The sequence below is a fragment of the Nyctereutes procyonoides genome, unplaced genomic scaffold, assembly GCF_905146905.1.
Source record: "Nyctereutes procyonoides isolate TBG_1078 unplaced genomic scaffold, NYPRO_anot_genome, whole genome shotgun sequence".
NCBI classification, from domain to species: Eukaryota; Metazoa; Chordata; class Mammalia; order Carnivora; family Canidae; genus Nyctereutes; species Nyctereutes procyonoides.
The window spans coordinates 35,999-58,601 of record NW_026575146.1 but is presented as its reverse complement, the minus strand read 5'-3'; the positions used below and the strand labels follow the sequence as shown (position 1 = coordinate 58,601).

The 22,603-nt window shown below is 34.3% G+C and overlaps 1 protein-coding gene across 1 annotated transcript in view; it reads right to left on the bottom strand.

Annotated features, from left to right (window-relative positions):
- VTA1 (vesicle trafficking 1) overlaps positions 1-22,603 on the bottom strand; it is a 65,550-nt gene that overhangs the window by 23,826 nt on the left and 19,121 nt on the right. The window contains exons 2-5 of the mRNA XM_055312031.1: positions 20,695-20,789; positions 18,331-18,458; positions 17,230-17,305; positions 373-481 (exon numbers count right to left, since the gene is read on the bottom strand). Coding sequence (XP_055168006.1) covers positions 373-481; positions 17,230-17,305; positions 18,331-18,458; positions 20,695-20,789 — 408 coding nt within the window. The remainder of the gene's footprint in view (positions 1-372; positions 482-17,229; positions 17,306-18,330; positions 18,459-20,694; positions 20,790-22,603) is intronic.

Below are 22,603 nucleotides of genomic sequence, written 5' to 3'. Positions count from 1 at the left end.
ATATTCTCTATAAATTTTGAACCATGTGAATGGACTACCCACCCCTCTGACAAAAAAGAAATCCACCTCAAATAGATATGTAAAAATAATAGTATTCTATTATTTTGGAAATATTTTATAAATTATAAATGGATTATCTGTTCCATATAAGAATGAAATCTGATTACAGGTAGAAGATGGCCACGCCATTTTGTTAACAAAGAGCAATTTGGCCTTAATCTCTTACTGTCCCTGAATTTATTTTACACTTAATTTTCATGGATTTTGTACCTGATGGGACAAATGAAAATATATAGTTTCTTCCAAAAACTTCAGATGATATTCTAAACAATTATGTATCTACTAAATCATTTTACTTAAATAAATACATACCATTATCTTCTTCAACTCCAACAGGCCCTGCTTGAGGAGTCTCTCCATTCTTTAAGCAATTATGGATATATGTTGCCTTCCACCTTGCATATTTTCTGTGTTTCACATTCTAGAAAGAATATTTTCATATCAATATTACATTGCAGTATAGAAATCAAATAAAATATACACTTATGATAACCTACATGATATTTCTGAGATAAAACCCATTTCTACATGTTATATCTCTGAAAGAAATCTGGCAACCCCCCCACACTACCACGGGGTTCTACTAACTGTCCTCAAAACATATGCCTAGTTCTCTTAGAATTTTCTATCTCAGAAAAGGTCTGCAATGGAAATATGGGAGTGTCCTTCCAGCAAAACTTGTAAATCTTATGCATAGGGGAGAACTAGACTAAATGGAATTCTAAAATTAAATATAAAAGGTAGTAAGAGTAGATTGAGCTATTTCCACCAAAGAAGAAAAAAACTGATCTGTACACATCTATGAAAACACGTTTGTGAAAACAAAAGGAAAACTAAGGTAATGTAGTGGTTAAAACAAACAAACAAACACTAGACAGCTAACTAGGCAAGCCCATAGCATGCTATTTATCAGCTCTGAATGTCAATTACCCCAATTCCAAAAAGGGGAAAATATACCTCATGGGGTTGTTTTAGGAAATGAAAATACCAGTAAAGAATCTGCTAGAGTTGCCTCTTCTTTCCTGCCTTAAACTTTATGCTGTACACTATAAAATGAAGACAACGGTTTTCTTTAAATATAAAAGTAAAATAAGTTAGAATTTTGGATAGGTTAGTGATTTTTAGTGTATATTTAAATTGACTTTTATGACACTCACAGACCAGTGGTACTGGTATCTACTGGCAGCTTGTAGAAATGCATAATCTTTAAACACATCCCAGACCTCATATATCAGAGAATCTGCACTGTAACAAGATCCCCAGGTGATCTGCATGCACATTACAGTTTGAAATAACACACTTTTCACTATGTTGAAAACAACTGTAATGTACCTTTGCAAAGACCAACTGACAAAGAATACAGCAGATACTTAGTGGAGTATTTTACACAAAATTATCTATATACTACTACAAATAAGTATATAGGAACCTAAAAGAAGTAACCCCCAAATTACCTACTTTGTATCATATTTAATTTCCCTTTTCATATCAAACAAGCTCTTCTGTATTCCACTAAAAACAACTTTTCTACATTGATTTCCATTTTCTTCCAGGTATGATTTTAATTTATTCTACTACACCAAGATGCTTTTCAAAAAAAGCATCTACATTTAATGTTTTCACTTCTTCACCAGTTAATTCACTCTAGAGAGAAAAAAGTTTCTTTCTTTTCTGTTTGGTTATTTTCATCACATAAAAGGTCAGAGAATATGAATATGCCATGCCTTTTAGTGGCAGTGAGCCCAAATGTGCCAGCTCACAGTTCACTTAGGAAGGAATGCACTCACTGTCACCAACAGCTCTCTCCACACTGGTAAATCCAACAGACACTTGGAGGCATCATCTTACCCAAACGTCTCAGCAGCATACAAAACACTGGACCATTTCAAACTTTGTGAAATATTCTCTATTCTTATTTTTTTTAAAGATTTAATTTATTTATTCCTGAGAAACAGAGACAGAGAGGCAGAGACACAGGCAGAGAGAAAAGCAGGCTCCATGCAGGGAGCCCAATTGATCCTGGGATTCTGGGATCACTCCCTGAGCCAAAGGCAGATGCTCAACCGCTGAGCCACCCAGGCATCCCATATATTTCTGGTTTTTGTGACACTCTGTTCTTCTGCTTTCTTTCCTATGTTTGGCTACTAAACATCTATCTCATCTCCAAATAAATTTATGCATCCTGTTCTAGCAGATACTGTAAACTTGGGAGGAGGGGAGAGGTTCAATCAATGCTGATTCATATACAATTTTAAATATGAATTATGTTTCAGTATCATTAAATACTAGGAAAGCCACTTACTAATGAAGGCAATTTACTTCAAATTTCCAGTGATTTAAAGTTTCCCTGTTTTGGGGAAAAACCTAAGACACATAAAACCTCAACATTTTTTAGGCTTCTGAAATAATGGCTATCAGGACCTTCACACAGTCAATAGGGGAGAAGTCAGTCAATACACTGACTTCTGCCCTTAGAGAGCTGATCATCTTGTTATGGATATACATCTAAAATACAAAAGAATATTGCTATAAAAATATAGTAGGTAGAAAGTATTGAACTTGTTTTAATACTTGTGGACCAACATCTTTATATCTCCCTATAAGTTATGAAGCACTTAGACATTTTTCTCTTATTTGGTCCTGACAATAACCTTGACATTGAGGCACGTCACATTTTACTCCAAGGCTCTGAGACGTTAAAAGACTGGGTCAATGTTAAATACAGTTTAGCCTGGCATTCAAGGCCTCCCACATTGTGGATTCTGCTTTAAACTACTCTACTTCCTACTACGTAGATGAGATTCTGTCCTCATCTGCAGTCTTTTCTCATGCTAGTCTTCCTCTTCTGACAAAAGTCTTAAGCTTGGTTCAAATGTTTACTCCCTTATCAACCTCCTTGACTACCATCAAGTCAATTAATCATTTATTCAAGTCAGTTACAGATGCGAAGTGCTGGGGATGAACAAGGTAGGTCTGAGCTTTGGAGTCCAAAGTGAAAGCTAGGTAATAATTTCCATCACTAAATGTGGCATCTGTACTACCTGAAGTCTATAATATTTTCTTCACCTTTCTCTCTTTATGATTCTACAATCCCATTATTAGAAATATGAGGAAATGGCAGTACAAAAGTAAATGACTTATCCAAAGTCACACTATTTTGCAGTGAAGCTATCCACTCAATTCAGGGCTGCCTCAATAAGCTACAATTAGCATATTACATTTTGCAACTTAGATGGGAATATATGAATTAAGGGAAAACTGGTTTAAAACTGGTTTAAATATTTAATACATATTAATATGGGTTATAATGTGGTATACATAAAGAGGACCCTTTTGAAAGAAAATGAATAACAGATTATTCTTGGCCTGAAATAATTTAACACTGTCTAAAGACTAAGTTGGGTTAAGTTGTATTGCGGTCACTTTAGGAAGTTCCTTCATTCCTAATTTCATAATAAAAAATAGTGTAAAGATGTTTAAACCACATTGGGTTCCTTCATTAGTATGTGAAGCTTAAAAACATGAATCTAACCTGAGATGGCTTCATTTTAGTAAATACATTTTACAAAATTTCTTCTGAGCAGATAAATCAATACAACAGTTTATTTTTTATTCTGCGCTATTTTCAAGACACCCCTGCAAACTGGAGCTTATAAAACTTCACAGAAAATTTTGGCAGTTGTAACTCAAAATTAATTCGCTTTTTAATTTTGGCCTTGAATCTTTAAAATAAAGGATGCTTGATATCCAACAATATTTTAAGAGGAAATTTTCAAGATGTCAATATTTTTAAGATCTTTTAACTCCTTTTGGCTGATTAGACATCCTTTCTGGGAAACAGGAATTACAAAAGGAACTTTTACTTTTGTCTCTGGCCTCCAAGTTCCTGTTTTGTAACTGGATTTATGAGAATCACTGACAACTGCACATTTTGGCCACTAGAGTCAGCAGTGCTAAGAATTTTCATTCGTCTTAAATTGTTTGTACTTGTTACACTGAAGAAGGATTGGTTAGCAAACACCAACCACAGGCTACACCAGGGGTTCTCAAACCTGGTGCATATAAAAATCAAGGGAGGAAATAATAATAAAACAAATTCTTAGCACAAACTATAGGAAATCTAAATTATACAAAAATCTATAGAAAAATCAAACTATAGAAAATCAAACCATTTTCTATTGTCATGCCAAAAAGCCACTTTGAAACAGAATGCTCCAATACTTCCTCTTAGATTTTGTCTTTTTTTTTAATATTTTATTTATTTATTCATGAGAGACAGAGAGAAACAGAGAGAGACAGAGAGAGAGAGAGAGAGAGAGAGAGAGAGAGAGGCAGAGACACAGGCAGAGGGAGAAGCAGGCTCCATGCAGGGAGCCTGACATGGGACTTGATCCCGGGACTCCATGATCAGGCCCCGGGCTCAAGGCGGTGCTAAACCGTTGAGCCACTTGTGCTGCCCTTGGATTTTGTCTTGAACCTACCTAGTCAAGTATTTATCCCCAATAAACATAATTGCTTCTGTCAGGTTGCAGATTATTTCTTTCTTGCAAAATCCAAAGCTTAGAGGTCATCTGACTTGACTTTATCAGCATGAAAAGTTGAGCACTTGCTCCTCCTTGCAAGGTCCTTTTACTTGCTTTCCGAGTAACAAGATCTTGTGATTTTGCCTTGCGTGGGTGTTCCTGATTCTTCCTATCGACAGGGTGGGGAATGCCACAGGCTTCAGTTCTTGGACTTCCAGTCTTCTCTTCTGACACTTCACCTGGGTGATACCATCCAGTCTAATGGCTTTAAATATCACCTTCTGCTGCCAACTCCCAATTCGTATCTTCTGCTCAGTTCTCTTGTGAACTTCCAACTCACCTCAATATTTCATTTGTACATCTCATAATTCAAAGCAATCAAAGTTCAACACCAACTTCTGATGTTCTCCCATTAAATTTGTTCCTCCATATGTCAGTAAATGGCAGCTTCATTGTTTAGTTGTTCAAGCCCAAACCACTGGAGTCATTTTGAGTCCTCTATTTCTCTTACAATCTACCAACGAATCTTTTAAAGTCTGAGAGCTGTCCATTCAAAATATATTCAGAGTCCAACCACTTCTCACCACCTCTTCTACTGCAAATTCTTTTTCTGAGCCAGAATTACTTCTCACTTTGATTATTTAAAAATGAACTAATGGGTCTCTCTACTTCCATCCTTGATCATTAGAATGGAAGAAATACTTATTTATGAAACATTTTAAAAACAGCATTTAAATCCCATCAATTCTGGTTGAACTCTTCTTCCTTACCCTTACCTGCTATCAATCTCTTCTCTCACTCCAGATTCAGCTACATTATACATTATCTTCATTGATACTTCTTAAACTTGAACAGAACCTCTTTACTATCTCAAAAGGTTTGCATTTTCTCTTGCCTCTTTCTGAATATCTTTACATTTCATTCCCTTACCTTCTTCAAGGCATTGCTAAAATGTTACTTCTCAGCGAAGCCATCCCCAACCACTTTACGGAAATGAACCTTCCTATCCCTACCTTCAGTTTTGTCATGGTACTTGTCATCTGACATACTACATATTTTATTTATTAATTTGTATACTGTCTGTCTCTACCAGGGAAATATGATTCCCACGAGGGCAGGGATTTTATTCGCTGCTGCATGACTTATGCTTAGAACCATGCCTGATATATAGCAGAGCTTAACAAATACTTGATGATGAAAGAAAGGATAGCAGATTCTGGAATCCATGTTTTATAAAATCAAATACCCCGAATGATTCTGGAGGTGGTTGTTTTGGAAGCATACTATGAAAAACACTAAGCTGGAGTAAAACATTTTTGCTAATGAATAAATGTGAATATTACATTTGAGTACACAGTTTGACTTAGACTTGCAAAGAAGGATCAGTGGCTAGGCTTGAGGGTATCTGTGAAACCTGAATTATATGCAAAAATATAATACATAAAATGCATGGGAGAGAATCCATAGTTTTCATAACATTTCAAAGCACTTAATGATACAGATGAAAGGAATTATCTCTAACTTGGTGATAACATCACAGATAATACTTTTATATACCTAGGCTCTCAATTCTCCCAAATATTGTATATAAACAAGGGCTCTATTAAGCTCCCAGAACACTAAAGATAATATAGTGAGAAATACTTGAAAAAATACATATTCAACAAATTTACTACCACCATGACTCAAATACTCAAATACAAATACTATACAAAAAAGTATAGTAACAAATTCCATGTATTTCCTAATGGAGATTTACTCAACATTTTAAAAATATATAAAATGTTATATATTTATATATAGATATATATAAAAAATATATATAGACACACATTTACATATATATATACACACACATTTATATATATATAAAATATATATATATACACATATATAGTTCTGTGAAATAACTTTTTATTTTATATAGTTTTATCAAGCTTAGAACAAAGTTTTACAAATACTACAAGATTCTCCCATATTTCTTTCACTTATATTCCCCAGCTGTTTACATTTTTATCAACTTATTAATATACACATATGTATGCATATATTAATATGCAAACTGCTTGTCTATAGATATGCATTCCTTTTCTGTACCATTTAGGAGTAAGTTGGATGTTAGGTACCCCCTACCTTTTCTTTATGCAATTTCTAAGATCAAGGACAATACCATACACAATGGTTATTAAAATCAGGAAACTTAAAACTTATTCAAGAATACTCTTTAATCCACAGTCCCAACAAATTCTGTCAATTGTACCAATAATGTCCCCAGCAACTGTTTCTCGCCTGGCTTTATAGAATTTAAGAAGCTTGCATTATTTAGTGTCATGTCCTTTTAGTCTTTAATCTGGAACAGCCTTTGTTAGTTTCTTGACCTTGACATTAAAAAAAGAAAAAACCAGCCTAGCTGTAAAACATCTATTTTTTAGGATGCGCCTGATGTTTCCTCACGATAAGGTTCAGGTTATGCCTTTTTAGCAGGATTAACACTGAAGTAATGTTTATCTTTCTCATTTCATCTTATTAGAAGGCATATATGGTATTGGTTGGTCCCAATAATGGTTGTTATGTCTGATGACTTGGTTAAAGTGGTGTCAGACAGGTTTCTCCATCAAACTTAGTATTTCCCCTTTAAAATTAATAAGCAATTTGAAGGAAGATATTAGAGACTAAAGTAAATACCTACTCTTCAACCACTTTCCCACGCATTAGTTATAAACTCCAATACTGATTTCTACCTTTATCATTATTTCTATATCTATCAGAATTCTATTATAAAGGGCCTTCTCTATTTTTCCATTATGTTCACTCATTCATTCAAATATTTCACTGTATGTTTCAGTACAGACCCACTGATTTTTATTTTATTCAATGAGGTTGCATCTATTAATATCTTTCTTATTTTGATGTTCAAATTGTCCCTGGCATGGACAAGTGAAAATCCTTTCCAACTAGCTTCTGGATCCTTTTGACATGTCCTCATGATCATATGAACATTTTACTTTCTGGCACAAGCTGAAAGCCCAGCTTCATCTAGTACCTTCCCTGATCCAGTCCTAAATTCAGCCTTTTCTAAAAAAGTCCTTTAAGATTCATCCATGTTAGGGGAGGTGGGTGGGGGGATGGGGTAACGGGGTAAAGGGCACTAAGGAGGGCACTTGATGAGATGGGCACTGGGTGTTATACTATATGTTGGCAAACAGAATTTAAATTTTAAAAAAAGATTCAACCCTGTTGTAGAATGTATCAGTACTAGCTTTTTAGATCTCAGTACAGCACAATTCATTTATCAAGTCCTCTGTCGGTAGACATCTGGGATGTTTCTAGCTTTGGGCTATTATGAATAAAGGTCCTATGAGCTCTCTTGAACAACTCTTTTTTCTGGACATAGGTATTCATTTCTCTTGGATAAACACCAAGGAGGAATTGCTGGGTAAAAAGGTAGGTGTATATTTAACTTCATAAAAATCTGCCAAATCTTTTCCCAAAGTGGTTATAACATTTATCATTTTCACCAAGCAATGTATGAAAACTCTTGTTTTTCCACATTCTTGCCAATGTTTGGCTAGTCTTTATTAACTTTACTGTTTTTAAACTATTTATTCTAACTATAACTGGAGGAGTGTTAACATCTCAGACTATGATTATGAATTTTTCTGTATTTTTATTTCTATCAATTTTTGTTTCATATAACTCAAAACTGTTATTATGTGCACATCTACAACTATAATATGTTGTTGATGAATTGAATTCTTTATTGCTAATGTCTCATTTTACCTCCACTAACACATTTTCTTAAAGTTTTACTTTGTCTAATATTAGTACGTTCACTTGAAATTTTGTTAGTATTTGCATTGAGTTTTTTTTCTCTCTTCAAAATATCTGTGTTTCTGTACATAAAAGGTATCTCTTGTAAACAGGATAAAGTTATAGCTTGCTATTTTAATCTAGCCTGAAAATCTCTATTTTTAGAGCATTAGTCTATTTACATTTATAATACCTATTGATATAACTGTATTAGGCCTAAAATTTGCTAATTTTTTCATATTAATCACATCTGTTTTTGTTACCTTCTCTTCCCTTTTCTGCCTTCTTTTGGGTCTACAAATACATGTATTTAGTTACAATAATTTTTACTGAAGTAGGCATATATCTTTTAAAGAAATTAAGGAAAAAAAGCAAATATATAGTTTTTAAAAAAGTATATCTACCTACATACTATATCCGGTGTACTTCACTCCTTCCTATAAATCCAAGTTGCCATATGGTATCATTTCCTTCATTCTAAAAATCTTTGTTTCTGCTGTTCTTTAGAACAGATTTGCTAGCAATGAATTCATTTGCCTGAAAACGTCTTTTATTTTACCTTCATTTTTTGAAGGATAGCTTTGATCTATATAGAATTCTGAATTGACAAGGAGTTTTTTTTCTTTCAGTACTTTAAATACATCAATTCCATTATCTTTTTGTCATCATCTTTTTTAAAAAATGAGAAGTCAATCACCCTTCCATGCACTGTTACCTTGTATATAATGTATTGCTTGCCAAGAGGCTCTTTTTATGTCCACATTCTCTTCCATCATTGAACTTCACTGGTTTATCATGTTCTCAGGTGTGGTTTCTTTGTATTTATTTTACTTGGGGTTCTCTGAACTTGCTGGATCCAATTTAGAAAATCTACAGTCATTATTTCCTCAAATCTTTTCTTCTATATTTTCTTTCTATTCTCTTTCTTGGGACTCCAACTGCATATGTAGGACCTCTATATCTAATAGTAATAATATAAATAATGCCTATTTTTGAATAGATTCATCTTAAGTAAATACATAACTGAGTAGTTTAGGATAATTTCCATTAAAGTTTTCATGTATTTGCTGATGCCATTTGTAAATACAGTACATCATCAGAACATTATCCACCTACTAGTAAAAACAACTAGTGTTTTTTAAGAATTTACTATTTACTAAAGGTTTTACATACAGTTCTCATTTGAAATCTAGGAGGACCTGAAGAATAGGTAATTATAATTTTCTTTACAGACACGTGAATAGGCTTACATAAGTCAAATAACTTATTAAAGTCACAGTTATGAGTGGCATATGGAATTTTGAGGTCAATGCCTGTAGTATTCTTAGTCACATTATCCTAACACTGCATGCAAACATACCTCACTCATTCACAATTAATTGTTAGGGCAAGACACTGTTCTTGGCAATTATTACACAGAAAGGAATTCAAAGTACGTGGAATTCTTACTTTAGTAAAAGAGATACTACCTTCATATTTTTCTGTTATTGTAACTGCTAAGAAAGAGATCTTCAGTGTATATATATAGTAAAAGCATGAAAACCTGAGATATGGTATATGTCCTGAACACATGCTTTTGTAATCAGATGAATTTATCCTGCTCTGCCATTGTTTCTCTAGGTTAGCAATAAGATACTGCTTAATTCAGAACCTTCCAGTGCAAATGGATACTTGTAACAGACTACTTCCTTCCCAACCTGCTATTCATATAAATAATCACTGCAGAGATGTTGCAAAGCTCCTGTTTTCTAACAGGGAGAATCAGATTGGGATATAAACAAGATTCCCTGGAGGCTTCCAGAGAGCCCTCTAGATCAGCACCAATCAAAATGTGGTCCTGGGGATCCCTGGGTGGCTCAGCAGTTTAGTGCCTACCTTTGGCCTAAGGGCGTGATCTTGGAGACCTGGGATCGAGTCCCACATCGGGCTCCCTGCATGGAGCCTGCTTCTCCCTCTGCCTGTGTCTCTGCCTCTCTCTTTCTCTCTCTCATGACTAAATAAATAAAATCTTAAAAAAAAAATGTGGTCCCAATCCCAGTGTGCAAACCGTTTACGAGTTTGTGACAAGACAGTACAGAAACTGTGAGTTATTTAGGAAACTTGTACCAGAATTACACTTTTATTTTACAGATCTTTTTTAAGTTTCATTTTTCTAATAATTCAATAATTATTTTTATTCTACAAAACTATCAGTCTGCCACAGAATGGAAATGACAAAGAAAAAAAAGCTGGACGTTCATCACACAAGAGTTTGAGAATACAGTTCTGGGGCACAGCATCTGGGGACAAGGTACTTATATTTTTCTGACTCTTGGTGTTTTTTGGTTTTTTGTTTTGTTTTTTGACTCTTGGTTTTCTTACTGTGATTCAGAGTTGTAAAAGATGAAATAAGGTATATCTAAATTGTCCAAACATAGTGCCAGGCAAATTGCAGGAGTGAAATGTCTTCCCTATATTCTATCATTACTATACCATATTTCCTTCTAATTAGTTATTTTGCTTCTCTTCCCACATGAGAACACAAGCTCTGTGAGGGCAGGAAAACATACCATATTCACTGGATTCCCCCCCAATTAGCAGAAACTCAACAGATTAACAGTATTATCATCTTTTATATGTGATTTTTATGTTCTTCTTAAATTAGTGGTATTAAACCTAAACAAAAGACTACAAAGGCAAAAAGGCAAAATGATGTCTGCTCCTCAACATGCTAGAAGTGAAACAAATCTAAAATACAATAAAAGTCTATCATTAATATTAGCCATGAACAGAGTGTACAAGATGCCACAGTAGGAAAACAAAGTATTTATGTTTTGAACACCCCCTGCTTTAAAATACAAAATTAAAAATTTTAATATATACTCTGGTGATTCTATCCCTGAACTGGGACACTGATTTCTATATAGCTACAGAAAGCTAGAAGTTTATACAACAACAAGTTTAAAAAACTGAGATGGAACTATACAAGGCACAGTTAAAAGAGTTAAATAGGTATAACTAAAACAAAGATAGTAGAATTAAAAAAAACAGAACAATGGGGCAGCTAGGGTGGCTCAGCGGTTTAGCGCCACCTTCAGCCCAGGGCCTGATCCTGGAGACCTGGTATTGAGTCCCACGTCGGGCTCCCTGCATGGAGCCTGCTTCTCCCTCTGCCTCTTTCTCTCTCTCTCTCTCATGAATAAATAAATAAAATCTTAAGAAAACAAAACAAAATAGACAATGGCAGATAAAAATATTTTTTAAAAAGTTGTTGACTAAAGAAAATATACTTTATTTTTGTGCAACTATAAATAATGATGTGAATGTAAAATAAAAAATATCAGAAATAACCAAGAAAAATGCTGTGACTGAATGAAATCTAATTACATTTTAGAAGACTTAGGAAAGAAGTTCTCTGTAAAAAAGTCTGAACATTATCTCCATCTACAGACAGAAAAATGAAAAGCTGAACTGTAGCAACATCTGAAATATCACTGATCAGCCACTGTTTTTCACTCTGAGATTTTACTCAGGGTGAAAATTTATACCTAATGCCGAAGAAGATATAAGAGTAGAAAGAGATAAAGTCCCCTCTTGCGAGGACTTGCAGTATAATTTATTCCAACATCTAAACAAAGTCCCCTCTTGCGAGGACTTGCAGTATAATTTATTCCAACATATAATCTATAAAACTTAAGGCAATACATCATAGTGTAATATTCATACAGTTAAGACTCTAAGGTTGGAACAGTTGAGAGATGGAGGAATTCATCTAAGGGCAAGAGTACTTCAGCTGGCCCCAAGAGAAGGTAAGGCTTAGGCAAGCAGGCTAAACACACAGTTATCCATGGTAGAAAGTGAGCAGGCAGTAAGGAGACTGGTCTGACAAACGTAACACAGGATTGGTATGAAGGACCAGAAGTAGGAGCCTGGACATGCAATGCCAGGAACTGAAAAGTTCCTGTTATTTCTGCCAATAAACAGTAACAGAGGAAAATATGTTGTAGAGAAAAGGGGCCCCAAGTAGGAAAATTAATTAGGTAAATTGCAGTAATGTAGCTTGTGAACCAGCAGGCTTTTTTAAAAAAAGACTGGCATGTTAAATTAAAAGAATTTATTTAGAAGACTCAAAATCTTCACATACAAATGTCATACAGAAGGCCCCAGGTGTTCAGCTTGCCTACTCTCTGTGTTGCAATACTAGCTTTCTTCTCTCTTCCTCCTACTAAGAATTTGTTCTCTGCTATCACATTTTCAGTAGGTCTACTTTTTACTTTCATTTATATAACCTCCTCTAGAGTTCTTCAACCCTCCTTTTGCAGCTTCTAACCAACAACCATTTTTGATTCTCTCCTCTTCTTTTTCTGTTTGCTTTTTCATCTTTGTTTTTTTGTTCTCCTTTTCCCATCACCTCTCCCACATGTGGAACATATACTCATCGAGACTGGTGGAGCTGCAAAGGACCTCAGAGACCTGCTCATCTAGGCTTCCCATTTTACAGAGGAAAAGCCACATCCAAAGAAATAAAATGACTTCCTGGTTTGGAGTTGAATGGGGCTTGTCTCTGACAACCTTGATCTCTTCTCTTCTGAAATACATTTTCAGAGCTGATAGTGAAAAAATGTAGTATTTTAAAAACTTTAGAAAACATTAATATAAAAGCCACCATTCTCGTTTTATAAAGATGATAAAAAGATAAAAACCCAAAAATAAAAATTATGAGACATTTATAATGTCATCTCCCCTCCCCATTTTCTGTTGTCACAGATTGTAGTGTTTCTCAAAACAGCACTGAGAAGCAAGGAAAACAACTGCTTTTGAGGAAAATTTCAGATTTGTTAAAAAGCTCTGGCATATTATGTAGTTAAATGCAGCACTGCATTTAACTTACAAATGAACATATAAGTTATAGAGTCCTGAACTATACCTACAGGAATATATATTTAAAAAAAAAATCTGCCTACCTGAAATCCTTAACTCATTCTTTTCCCACCTTTGTTTCCTATCTGTGTCTCGGCTAGTGTTTTACCAGTACAGGATGTAACTATGGTGGAAGTGGAAAGGAGGGAATGAGTTAAAACTGCTAAATGTTTTTTTTTTTTTTTTTTTTTTTTTAGATTTTATTTATTTATTCCTGAAAGACACAGACACAGAGAGACATAGGCAAAGGGAGAAGCAGGCTCCCTGTGAGGAGCCTGATGCAGGACTCAATCCCAGGATCCTGGGATCACAACCTGAGGCAAAGGCAGCCACTCAACCACTGAGCCACTCAGGTGCCCCAGTAAATGCTTGAAGTAACTTATTTATACCCATATTTGTGAAAACAGCTCAACTTTTTTTTTTTTTTTTTTTTTTTTTAAGATTTCATTTATTTGAGAGAGAGCGAGCAAGCATGAGCATGAGCAGTGGGGAGTAGCAGATGGAGAAGCAGGCTCTGCACTGAGCAGGGAGTCTGACTCAAGGCTCAATTCCAGGGATCATGACCTGGGCAGAAGGCAGACGCTCAACCAACTGAGCCACCTAGGTGCCCCTGAAACAGCTCATCTTTTTATCAGTTATTTTGAAATAAGAAATGTTGTAAGAGTCTGTGCTTTATTTTAGGCATATCAGACTTCAATCACAGTAAGTACAAGTCCTAGATTTTCTTAAGATAACAAGAAAGACTTAGAGGAGAGCGTTGAGGCCAATCACCATTCTGCTCCTCTGAACCGGTGACAAGCTGGTAAAGTCACGGCTAGGGTGGATTCCTCCTTATTCCACTCAGTGGAGCTTCTTTATTTACAATTATCTGATGCTCAAACCATCATTCTGAAAAATCTAAATCTCAGTAATGACAATGAAGATGCCATTCCTAGATACAGAAATGATGGAACAAAACAACAACATTAAACTTAAAAGAATTCATAACTAAGCTGATAAGCTGGTTGGCCTAGGGATTATGTCAGTAGCAGATGAATAGTCTCACCCATATTTTACTTTTCTTGTTGGCTGGCTTTGTGTTAGTCAACCTCAGTTCATGGGCAGAAATCAGTTTCAAGTCACAGAAGGATAAGATCACTGAATGATTATGAATAAGAAACATCAGCCCTGCATATCATGCAGTTTTTAAATTTTGATATGCACAACTTTGCTGGATGTACAAACTTTGCATGTTATAACTAACATATTAAGTTAGAGAAAAGCACCTACATATAATTACACACTAATTGTGCAGACACACATTTATTGATTTAAATCTGCACAACTTATATGATGCAGGTCCATGGAATAACCTCAGTCCCATCAAGTAACTAGGACTTCCTTTCCAGGCTGGCCTTAAAATGCCTAACTTCTTTTCTCTGTACCATTTCAGACCCCTCCTGCTAGCTGAATCCTTTAACCACCAACACAGATGCTATTTCCTACTTAAGTCTAGTACCAGTGAAAGGCAGAAGAGCTCGGGTAGCAGGTTGGGTGGTGAGACAGGAAAAGAAAACAGTGCCAACATTCTGGGAAAATGTCCCTTTACTCTGTTGCTATATATATAGCCTTTAGCATCCTCAGTCTCTAAACAATCTCTCCCACTCATTGGGAACCTCTCAATTTGCCCTATTCAGAGTCCCTGCCCTTGTTGCTATGTTCAAATAATTAAGGAAGCTGATCTTTGTTAAGGATACCTAAATATAAACCTAATTTTTTTCCTAAAATGCAGATGAACCTCATGCTACATATGCAGGTATTAAAAAAAAAAAAAAAGAGCAAACCCTGCATTACTCACCCGAAACTTCTGGGATAATTTGTTTTTTTCCTACATCTACTACACCTATTAACTGAGGTCCTCCCGGTTGGCATCTGTAAGTTCAAAGGACTGGTCTTCCTTCTGAGACAGGGGAGCAGCTTCTCTAAATACGGGCAAGTGGGAGGGGCAAGGAGAGTCCTCTTGGAAGCACTGGGCAAATGGATCTGCCACTCTACCATACAATGTTCTTCTGATATCATGAGTTTCCCCACTTCCTTATTTCTGTATTCATGTCTTCCTCTTGCATTTTCAATATGAGTTTTTACGAGGATGTTTACTTGATCATCTTCTTTCAAAACTATCCTCTCACCAGACGGTGTCTAATCCAACTTGAACTGTCATGTTTTGCGGATTTATTATTTCCTAGAGTCCTGTGCTTATTTATGGATGCCATACCTACACCGCAAATTTTATAATCTGTCTGAACATATTCTTCCCCAAACAAAAAATTGACATTGTACAAAGTTCAATAATCATTAACTAGTTCTTTTGTCAAATGACTTGGAGTTCTTCCTAACCCTACATTCTACAGATTCCTATCATACAAAGCATACCACAGTATAGTTCTTTATTCAAAAAACCCACTAACTGAAGATTCCAGGTCTTCTATCATCTGTCTGATCTGTCTTATGACTTATTTTTTAATCTGAAATCTCATTATTCTCCTTTACCCTACCTGGTACTTTCTAAAACTATACTGAACTACCTAAAATGTTAAACTGCACTTCTCTACCATCATGTTTAAACCACTTCTGTATTCCCGAGTAGCGAGTATAGCGCTGCACACTGGAGAAATAACTCCAGGTCAGCAATAACAGAAAATGGGAGTAGAGAGGGAGCCAAACAGAGTGGATCCATAGAGCCTTCAGAATATAAAAGAGGCATACCCACTGGAAGCACTTTAGGTTTCATGATCTAGGTCTGTTTTCTCTTATACTAACTACTCTGTCTCAAGGCAACTCACAAACACTGACTTTTGATGGGCATTGCCCCATACCCTAGAGGCTGTTTTTGAAATATCTGGGGTGGTTTCCGGTTAGCAGAAAGACTGGGAAATGTCATGTAGGCAAGGCCGGGGAAGCTGGATGTTTTGAAACAAAAGCGACAGTCTCACATAATAAAAATTGTTCTTAATTGAGCACAATCTTCAAATGTCCTGTACATCTCCTTTGCAGTAATGCAAAAACCTAGCTCATAATCATCAAGCCCAGAGCTTAACTTTGTTTTAAATATAAAGCCTTTTTTTTTTTGCAGTTTTGCTATACTGTTTTATGAAAATGTACACCTCTCATAGATAGATTATACTTTGTTTTGTTTGGAGCTTTACTATGAGCTGCTCATCATTTAGAAAAACATGTCACAGAAAGCAATACTCTTCATAAATTTCAAATCACTATTATAACACACCTATATCAGTCTCATTTGTGGCTCTTTTACTTTTCTGTTTCTAGATTACTATCTCCCCTCCCAAAAATCACATTTTCCATGCCAATGGTAAGGTGTGCTACAGTGAAAACAACACAGAACTCATATAAACTCACAGTTTGTCACTTAGCCTCAATTTGCTCATGTACAAAATGAATATATACTCTATCATGGAGGTTATGAAAAACAAAATGATAAAATAGAAAGTACCTCAGAAAATATCAAGGTCTATGTGTATTTTACAATGAAACAAATCATCATATTTCTGATTAGAAATTAAACAGAAAAAAAGTCCTAAAATGGCTCTGCCTCCAGTATATTTACCAAATAACAGTGCAGAAATTTAACAGCATACAGGATTAGGAATATTTAAGCCCTTAATAAAATCAAACCCTAAACTTGGGCTGCCCAACACAGTAGCTGTGTATTTGCTAAACTAGAAATTCATTCTAGATTTAAAGAACATACTACAAAAAATACAATTTCTTATTAAGAATTACTTCATCTTACTTTTACAAATGTGGCCAATACACTTTTTACTTATACTAGGTTTCTGATAGGCATGCTGTTCTAAGTAAGCAATGCAATTACAAACTCATAAAGAGCAACAATACTGAGCCTCAGCTAACAAAACAATAAGAACTGTATACTTACTTCATCAGTGAGTTCTCCAAACACTGTTATGACATCTATTAAAAGACTTGCAGTATAGAAGGACTTGATCATGTTTCTAAAAAAGAGAAAGCTGATTTAGTTAAATAAAAAACATTAAGTTGTAGAATTAATCATGGAACTATGAGGAAAAAAAAATTCTAGTGTTCACAAAAGTGAAATTAACGTTTTAAATAAAATCAGATTTAAAAAAATTTTTATTTATTTATTCATGTGAGACACAGAAAGAGAGGCAGAGGGAAAAGTAGGCTCCCCATGGGGAAGTCGATGAGGGACTCAATCCTTGGACCGCAGAATCACAACCTGAGAACCTGAGCAAACCAAAGGTAGATGCTCAACCAACTGAGCCACCCAGGTGCTCCATAAAATCAGATTTCAAGAATACAATGAAGCTACTTCTTTAATTTGTATTAGGAGAAAGTAACAACATTCATATTACAAATAAATATACTATAACAAGGTTTTATAGTATACTTTTTATTAAAAAAATGCATTATAGGGGTGCCTGAGGGGCTCATTTGGTTAAGTGTCTCTTGACTTCTGCTCAGGTCATGATCTCAGGGTCGTGAGATGGAGCCCTGTGCTGCACATGGAGTCTTCTTAAGATTCTATCTCTCCATCTGCCCCTACTATCTGCCCTAACCCCCACCAGTGTACACATAACAAAGCAACTACAGTGTTATCTCAATCTATATCAAGCCATGTGATTTCTTTGCATTTCAGCATTATTATAATGATCACAAATCTTTTGAATTAGCAGGTTGTGATAATTTAAAGTATCAGTATTGAACTAGGTTGTTGCTGGCTAAAATCAATTCTCAGATTTCACCAAATGTTAAAGAATGACTACTTAGGGTATAATTACTGAAAAAATAAATCTGCCCTGGCTAGTCTTCTGTCAGCCATTTTCTCTAAAAAGACAGTATTGCTTTTGTAACCTAAAATCATTCTGACATTCTACAAGGAATTACCAAAAAATCTAAATCATTTATCAAGTCTAAAAGTGTTCAGTGGAAAACTGGATAATTCCAGTTACACAGTAACTAAACTTACAATTTTTAATTCTTCTTTTACTTTACTTACTTGTGAAATCGTCCAGCACGATCTTCATTATCTGCATACAAAAACATTTTCAATGCATAATTCTCCAAATGAGCAGAACCAACTATTTCTTGAGTAATAGCTTCATTATCACCCAACTGTTTCTTAAGCTAAAATTAAATCAGATACAAAGCTTAAGATTTTGGACTCTCAGAAATGTATGCTTAAGTACAAATAATCCTAAGAAACATTTTAAATTTTAAAAATTATTCTACATTAATTATTTTACATTATTTTATCATTTCAGGAAAAGATATATCAATGAAATCTTGCAAAAATTGCTCTGCTTCAACCCAAGGCTTTTTTGAATAAAACCCAATGTTTACAAACTTTGAAGAAACACACTCATGATAACCTGAAAGGATAAGTTAGCTTTAAAACTCAAAATAACCAAGAATAAAATGATAACACATCCAACTATTTATATAAAGCATTAGACAAATATTCTAAAATAACAGCCAATATATCAGCAGATATCCTAAAAATGGAATTAGGAAAACTTATGATTAGGAATTCCTAATCATAATTTAAAATATAAAATCATTATATCCTAAAATAGTATCTCCCAGAGGATAATATATAAAAAAAAATAATTCTACAGAATGAGATCACAAACTCACTAGGATTACAGAAATTTTTAAAATTTAGACAAAAATACACCTCAAGTTAACACAATTCACAACTGTAAATTTTTAGTATATCCTTTTCCCACACATATGATAATTTAAAATATATTAAACACAACAAATTAAGTTCCTATAGCTTACAGACTGTTGCATTGGAATGAAAGGACTCTGGAATATTAGATCTGAGTACCACACTACCATTTAGAAATGGCTTTTCTCAAAAATGTTATAAAGTAAAAAATTTAAGAAAGGCTTCAGGATTTTTCACAAAATCAGCAAAATAAATATTCTCATAATTACAACAGAATAATGTAAGTTCCAGAAGAGATTTAATGTTGGAATTTAAGGATGTGTTAGCTACATTTATCCTAAACAGAAAAAAAAGTTGACATATAACACTAGTTTACTATATCCACACTATGAAGTGCTTTGATTCTAGATTCAATTCTAGGAGTGGATTTAATTCTAGAAAAAAGTAGGAGTATGTCACTTCATCTCATCTTCAACATGAAATATCTGGCAGCAAAAACATAATATAGTCAGTTTTCCAACAGAGTAATCTAAACATTATAAGGTGTGATAGACTCACCATGGAATAGACTTATTCTACTGTTATTTAAATAATAATAAACTCCTGCTGAGTCCCTTTACAAATGTGATTTTATACTTTGCTTATTATAAATAACTATTTTGAGTTCTGTCTTATCCATAGCTAATGTAGTTATTATTGCTATATAGTGAAATTAATAAAGAGATATATTCTATATAAAATCTCTGCTAGCAATACGATTTTATAAATATATGGATATGTGTGAGACACATTCCTCCTCTCACCCCCTACCCCACCTTGCAAAAAAGGGTACTAAAGGACTCCACGGTGGCTCGGCAGTTAAGCATCTGCCTTCGGCTCAGAGGGTGATCCTGAAGATCCAGGATCAAGTCCTGCATCGGGCTCTCTGCATGGAGCCTGCTTCTCCCTCTGCCTGCGTCTCTGCCTCTCTCTCTTTGTTTCTCATGAACAAATAAATAAAATCTTTAAGAAAAAAGAAAGAAAGAAAGAAAGAAAGAAAGAAACAAAGAAAGAAAGAAAGAAAGAAAGAAAGAAAGAAAGAAAGAAAAGAAAAGAAAAGAAAAGAGTACTCAAATTTTTCCGGTACCTACAGAAACCATGTTAGAAATAGAAACAACAGACAGGCTTCAAGGGCAGCTGGATTCCCATCAGTGGTCCCACCAGATCCACCATAGGTAGTTAATGGTAGCAATGACAGAGACTCTGGGTCCAAAGGCCAGACACCCATATTAAGTTAGAACCCTACTGCCTATGGCTGTTTAATGTAATTAGGTTTTGATCTGAATAACTTTCACCATTTATAAAAGCTCTGAACCATTATACGTTTTGATTTTTAATATATCTAAAATTTTGTCTTTCTACACAAAATAACACAACTAGTAAAATATTTAGGTTTCTAATTCTCTTCATATCTTCAGGTCACATAACTAAGTAAATAAAGAGCTACAGCTATTAAGCTTTAACTTATGCTTACAACTCCTTTTGCAGTAAGATATAAATTTAAAAAGTTGTGTCTAATTTTTCCTCTGCTGTAATGACATTGATTGCCGCTAAGGGGAAGAACTAAAATGGCAAAATATACATACAAAAATGCAATAAAATGCGACTTAAAACATTAATCAGAAAATAAATGATCAGTGTTTAACTTACAGCTTCTAACTGATCCATCAGCTTTGATAAAAATTTACGACATTCAGGAGTTTTACTATCAATCTTCATTCCAGTTTGCATTGCATATAAACGACCTACAAAGAAAAGTGAGCAGACTTCAACAATTTCCATTACTAAATGTTTAAAATACATGTTCTGTCTAAAAAATAATTTAAAATTTAAGTGAATTTAGAAATAAAACTTTGATTTACTATGGATTTTATTTACAAAATAAAGAACAAACAAATATTAACCAAAGAATGTAACAGATTCATGGTAATACCAATTTTTCTTTTTTCTTTCTTTCATTCTTTTTTTTTTTTTAAAACCAAGTAAGGCCCTCTCTTTTGGCATTATGTTAAAAAAAAAAAAAAGGAAGAAAGAAAGAAACAAACAAACAAATGAGATTAGGTCCTAAGCTGTCAAAAAGACCTGTAATTTAATTGCAAGTTAAGACAATCAGAAAAACCACCACATGTACAAGAGCACTAAACAAATCCTTGATAAGTGATATTGATAAAATATATAATAGGAGTTAGAGAGGAGCTACAAGACTGGTAAACATAAGTTGAGCTGTGGCTAACATTTTTATATATAGTCATTTTTAAAATATAGCCATTTTTATATATACAAAACAATACACACCGTTTTCAAAAACTTAATAAAAACATTAGAGATAAGGCTAATGCTAAAAAAACTTCTGTGACACCATGACCCTAATAGCTTTCCCAGTGACAGGAGTTGTAAAAGGTTTGGTGGCTCTTGTTACCATTGGTGTGTATATATACTACCTGAAAATTTTCTTTTACATTCTCCAAATATGTTCTGGAAATCTGTGACAGTGCTGTAGACACACCACTCTAAACAAAGCACACTTAGGTAGTTCTCAGATGTTCATTACTACAAATCATGTTGTAGTACTAGATCTTCTTGTACATACATTCAAGAGTTCCCTGAGGCAAATACCTGAGGCAAATACCGAGAAACAGAACACTCAGGTCATAGTATGTGTATCTTTTTCATTTTTGAGAGCTACTCTTAAACTGTCCTCCAAAACAGATTATGAATATGCAGTTCTATCTCTAACAGATGCAAGCACCATTTCCTCAAGCCCACAAAAAGTAAAAAATAACCAGTATTATTAAAATTCCTATCAGTTTCAAGATTTTAAGTGATTTTCATTTTCACTACTAAAAAAGTACTGCATATTTTACTGGATATCTCTATATCCTCCTTTACGAATCAGGAGTAGTTATCAAAATAAAAGAAAAAGATCTGCCTAATTTTCTATTGGGTTGTTTGCTTTTTAACAAATTGCCTTGTGGCAGTTCTTTACACAGTGTACACAAGGGATACGTTTTTCCCCTCAAATGGCATCTTGTGAACACTATCCCCCTTCCTTGCTTTACTTCTCTTCCTTAGCACATAATTATCTTCTACTTATTTATCCACTGCCTCCACTCAATTCAAGTTTAAACTCTGTCATGATGGTGATTTTATTGTATTTGGTTTGCTGATGTACCCTTGGCATATAGGATAGTGCCTGGCCTTCAATAAACATTTTCTGAATAGAAAAATACATGGATGAAAGAATAGCTCATTCTATGCCACTGATTTAAATGCCACTTTCATCATTCATTATCATATATTAAGCTTCCATGGGATAAAAGGGCCCAATTCTGTATACTGTCTATCCTGCTTCATTAGTCTACTGGCCTATTGCTGTTTTAATCACTAGACCTTTGTAAATGGCTTGGTATCTGTTAGTTACTCTCAGGATTTCCAATTCAATTATGTTTACTTGATGATATCTTCTTTAAAAAGAAAGAAGTGCGTATACACATAATACGCAATTATTTATTCTGTGTTTTTAATTTTAAAAGCTTTCTCTAAAGAAACTGCTTTTTTA